At 43.6% G+C, this 5,353-nt stretch overlaps 1 protein-coding gene across 1 annotated transcript; it reads right to left on the reverse strand.

Annotated features, from left to right (window-relative positions):
- Positions 1-694: 694 nt before the first annotated feature.
- Positions 695-3,816, reverse strand: txn2 (thioredoxin 2). Its single transcript, XM_068578728.1, has 4 exons — positions 3,759-3,816; positions 2,277-2,557; positions 1,545-1,668; positions 695-958 (listed from the first exon to the last, which is right to left on the reverse strand). Exons 2-4 carry the CDS (start codon positions 2,555-2,557, stop codon positions 842-844), a joined length of 522 nt encoding a protein of 173 aa, XP_068434829.1. The 5' UTR covers positions 3,759-3,816; the 3' UTR covers positions 695-841.
- Between the last annotated feature and the right edge of the window lie 1,537 nt (positions 3,817-5,353).

Consider the following 5,353-nt stretch of genomic DNA (forward strand, 5'->3'; position numbering starts at 1 on the left):
CTAGTGAGGAAAAACACAGGGAAAGTAGCCAACTATTACATCATTATCATTTGGGACAATAAAAGCTACGACCATCTTGTTTTTTTTCCAGCTAAAAATAAATAAATAAAAAACACAAGAACACTTTCTGACTCCTTTATTACTTCACTTGGTCATGTTCCCGGTACATAGAGTTCATTTGAGTAATAAACTAAAGCAAACTCGTATTTGCAATTCCCTCTTGACTTTAGTCAGGACACACACGCACACACACACGCACGCACGCACGCACGCAAACACACACTTTCCTCTCACATCATTTAGGCAGAATGGTGTAAAACGACCCATGTGTGGCTTTCACCATGCTCGGAGAAACGTCACCACCGTGTGGACAAAAGCAGGAACTACAGGTTAACACTCACAAGCCTCATTCGGTACGGTCAGCTTTTTAAGTTGAATCCTATCCGCCTGCTAAAACAAAAACAAAAACCTTCGTCCCTCCTGTTTTACAGAACACGTACAGTGTGGCGGCGGCGGGGTTTCCATTCTGCTGACTTTTTACATATACGTATGAAGAGCCTGGCTGCTCTCGTGAGGAGTAGAGAGCTGTCACATTACTGAGGAGAAATGAAAAACACTACAAATGGAAGCACACACCCATCTATAGACAAACAAATGAAATCATAATAGTAGACAGAGACAGAAGCAATAATGCAAAGCCACAGCAGTTCGCCTAGGGATAGGTGTGAGCATTTGAGTGTTTGCCACCTGGGATCGTGGCATGTGTTTTTTTTTAAACCAGCTGACGATGGCGGCCGTATTCGCCACGCGCAGCTGACGGCGGTGAATGGCAGGGTTGGGGTTATTGTCCAAGGACCTTGCCAACAAATGAGTCCAGCTCGTCGTCATCTTTGATCCCCACAAAGTGGTCGACTACATCCCCTCCCCGTATGGCGATCACTGTTGGGACGGCAGAGACCTGCGAACAGTTGTCGTGTGTTAGAAGACAATATTGTGACACATCGACATGAAGCAACATGAATCCGGTTTAACATTTACTCAAGCCACATTCCATCTGAAGCCACATGACAGCAATCCTCCAAGTCAAAACAGCATTCAAAAGTATTAGCAATAACATTCTTCGAAGTAGAAATCGTAATTCAAAATGCCTGTTAATTTGATTGTCAAAGCCAAATGTAAGATATTTATATACAGTACATATGAATCTGACTTGAACATGCAACAGCTAGATTGGATATGTAATGCAGTAAACAAAATACATTTCACGAGGTCCACGGTGACATTTTTCCAATCTATACTTTCAGATATTAACAACTTTCATTCTTCGTAGGAAAACTGTTGTCACCTTTGCCATTCATGCGTACGATGTTTTCAAGTCGAGACATCTGCAATTGCAGTTTTGATATCTGCTCCTTACTAGGAAATACTGAAGCGAGCCATTTTGCCAGATTACCTTTTTGTACATAAAACCCCAAAAGTCTCAATGGCAGATTCAACGAACGGCTTGAATGTCATCGACGCTACAGAACGGCGAGGAGTCTCACCCCGTACTCGATGGCCAGGTCTGTGTGATCGTCTATGTCGACCTTTGCCATGGCAACGCGGCCTTTATGTTTTGCAATGGCCTTCTCCAACCTCGGCCCGAGGATCTTACAGGGTCCGCACCACCTGGAAAAACAAAAACGAGGATTAAGTCCAGCCACTCTGAGTGAACCACAAAGAGATACTTGAGATGTTAAAACACAGGTCAACCAGGTCAAATGCTCCTCAGTTCATTCAATGTCAGAACCAATCAGCTCGGAGATTGGACCACAATTTAGCCTCTGAGGGTCACAACCAATATGTCTGGGGCTTTGGTTCCCATCCTCTACCAAAAGAATTGCAGCAACATTTAAAGAGACGCACCTTTGAGCATTAAATGGTTAGTATGGATGGTTTTTACAGCGATGCGCAATGTCATTTCTACTTGACACCGAATCTGAGTAGATGACGCAAGCATCCCGACGGTCTTGATCGAGAAACCTTTCTATTGGACAGCGTGGTGTTGTGCAACCTCATGATTAGAGAGTGAAATACCCCCGGGTCAGTTATTTATACGTGCGGCTATTTTTAACACTGTCCGTGACCCCTCTGGTCATTTAAAGAGGCAGGGCAGCTGGAAAACAAGCACTTTCCCCCCCCCGAGCGCCTAAAACCTTTCCCCCTCTTTAATTTAGTGCTCATACCTTGGTATGGTGCGACAGTCGCTTACTACCAGCCGTCCTTACGCTACTCACTGTGCATGAAAGTCAACGAGCACGGGCAGCTCGCTCTTGATCACCCGGTCCGTGAAGTCCTCGTGGTCCTGGACGTTGAAGGAGACTCCCCGGCAGGAGGTGTGAGGAAGGGCGCGAGGCAGAGCGTACGAGGGCGAGAGGAAGGACGCCCGGGTTGCGGCGGTCTGCAGGGAAGAGGTGGCAAACGAAGAAGAGGAGGCTGCGGCGGAGGATGCCGGGAGGCAGCGGATGTCTTTGGCAGAGAGCGACCAAATTCTGCGCACTAGCAGCCTGTGAGCCATCTGCGTGAGAGACGTAAAGAGGAAAAGAAAAGAGAGAGAGGATGTTGGTTCATAAGAGTTTGTTATGATTTGAGGACAGCGTGACGCATACGGCTCTTGTTGGCTTGTGGCTACAAGAGAGGATGCGAGGCCGGCATGCTCGCAGCCAGTCTGCATGAATGACACAGTGCCAAGCTGCATGTGAGCCAAGAGAAACGTGTGGCAAGACATGTTTTGTATTTTATTGAAACATTATAGGTGACTTGTAAGCCCACGCGGGCCTGTGTATATCGATATCACGGCCTCCTGTCATTGTGAATGTAATATCTTTGGGGTTTGAGCTGGTGAATAGACAAAACACCTTACTGAATAATCTAAGAATTAAAAAAATATATATAAAAAATACTCACAATACTTAAAAAAAGAGGTCTCTGTGTGTGATAGATAGATAAGTAATTAATTCCTTTTGTTTCTTGTCTTTTTTAAGTATTGTGAATAACTTTCCAAATTCAAATTATTGTAGTGAAAAGGTATTGTTTTCAAAGGCAAAGCAAGTATTCACAATTAAGAAAGTGTGTTTGGTATTTTTCGATTTACAAAAGACAAACAATTCATGGATTATCAGATTTGTTGCAGGTACATATTCTGGAGATAATCCAGACACACATTACTGTTACGTCACTGAGATACTTCACTGTCCCGGGATGTTTCAGCAACACGTCTGTGGCGCGTGAGAAAGTTTTCTCTGTCACGCGCTTTTTCAGTGACGTGTTAGAAAACCAACTGTCACGTCTGTAAGAAGTGAGGTTAACACCATCTCCAGCTCGTTAACTGTCTTTAACACAGCCATGTTGTTACAACTCCTACGAACACACTAACGCAACGAGGGTGGACAGACAGCCGAGCTAAAAAAAATGTAAAAACGCTTACTGCTTTCTTCGTGAATATTAACAAAATAAAAACGAATAGCTCGGTGTCTCCGCGGCTTGTAACGCTTGCTTTGTATCTACCGATGGCTCGTTGGCTGCATTAAGTTAACCTCCGTTACGTATGCCTTTGCCCTCTTCGTCCTCCCCTCCTCTCCTCCTTTCCTCCCCTCCTAATCTCGCCTCCTCGCGCTGCGAGACGCACAAACACTCAACCGGACAGCTCAAAGCTCAAAGCCAGAAAGTCCCACCCGCCATACACGAATTACAGCCATACCGCGCGTCCCCGTGTTTACCTTGCTGCTTAGCTGGCGGTGATCTTGGCCTTGGCTGACCACTGAAGCACTTCCGCCTTCGGTTCCGCGGATGAGAAAGAAGAGAGGCTTTTTATTGCCTCTCCAGGCTGCAGTACCGCGAGTAGCGCCCTCGCACGGCCGCCCAGGGAAGCGCAGCTCGTTTAAGAGACCCGATGGAGGGCAAATACATCTACATCAAGTCCTGCGTTCAAACAGTGCTGTACGAACAACGTGAGTATCTTTCAGCCAGAATAGACCTATTCACTGATTTGATTATATCAATGGGACACTATTGATGCATTGATATAACTGGTTTAGGTGAAGTTCACTTAAAATGCTTTATATTCTGTTGGGTAGTTAAATCTATAACACGGCACCATGTTCCATGTTCAATACAATGAGCACATATGTTATTTGTAAATTTTTTATTAGAAAATGGATATCTAAGTATCTACAGTTGGTAAATAAATAGATTTATATTAAAATGATAATACTCAAGTTAAGTACAAGTAAGTGCAGCACTTGAGTAAATGTACTTAGATACATTCCCCCACTTTACAGTGAAGTATTGTACTTTTTACTTCACTGTATGGCTATAGTCAGTGTATAGATTAAGACCCCTGAGATCCGCCCACTGCGGCCTGTTGGCTGCATGGGCCATGTTGGTTCTTGGAGGAAATTAATTGGTAGCGCCTGCTCGGTCTGTAAAAGCCTGCCTGCATTTCTGTTTTTTTTTTAAAATAAATCCCTGGGATCAAATTGTGTTTAAACCTGTATCTATTTCAATCTTGCTTTATTTCCACATCTATTTATATGTATGTGTCTGTCTTTGTAAAGCACTTTGATGCAAAACCTGTTTGCCATAGATGAAATGAACTTGAAACTCAAGCTTGAAGATTTTACATGAAATAACAAGACAATATATTATCGAAATGAATATCATTGGTTCCCAGTCTTGTGGACCCTTTAGGGTGGGGAAACGGTGTCTGGTTGGCTGCGTGACCCTTTGAGTCCTTTGCAGTTTCACCAAAGCGATATTTCCCTTTTAAACTTTTCAGATGGTTTCATTTAAATACCCGTTAAAACGATAAAATGAATTCAGATTTGTGTGGCAGGACTTTGTTTTTTTCTTATTTTCTCCCAGATTGATCCTGGCAGGAGGACCTGAGCCCTGAATCACAAGATATCCCAAATTAATCAGTGAGCTGTAAAAATGTTGGTGAGCAGACAGTTACCCTCGGAGAGAGCTCGGCTAGCTGTGTCCCCGTGTCCTATGCTAAGCTAGCCATTAGCTTCAAGTCATTACACCTCTGAATTTTGAAGTAAAACATTATATATCTTTTCTGTGTACAGAAATGTAAAAACTAGCTAATTGCCTCCTAGTTTTAGCGCCGTATGTATAGCAGACGCGCATGTGAGAGTGATATCCTCTAACTCTTAGCATGAGAGCAAACAAGAGTATTCCCCAACATGTCAATTGGACATGTTGCTGACAATGTTGCTGAATGACAAACCTGTCTGAAGAAAGAAAGAAAGAAAGAATGTGTTTGTGTTATTATGAATAAAAAACAGAAACAAGTGGCTTTATAACTTGA

Source organism: Clinocottus analis, unplaced genomic scaffold, assembly GCF_023055335.1.
Source record: "Clinocottus analis isolate CAN_PGR_092001 unplaced genomic scaffold, fCliAna1.0.p SCAF_16, whole genome shotgun sequence".
In the NCBI taxonomy this organism is placed as follows: Eukaryota; Metazoa; Chordata; class Actinopteri; order Perciformes; family Cottidae; genus Clinocottus; species Clinocottus analis.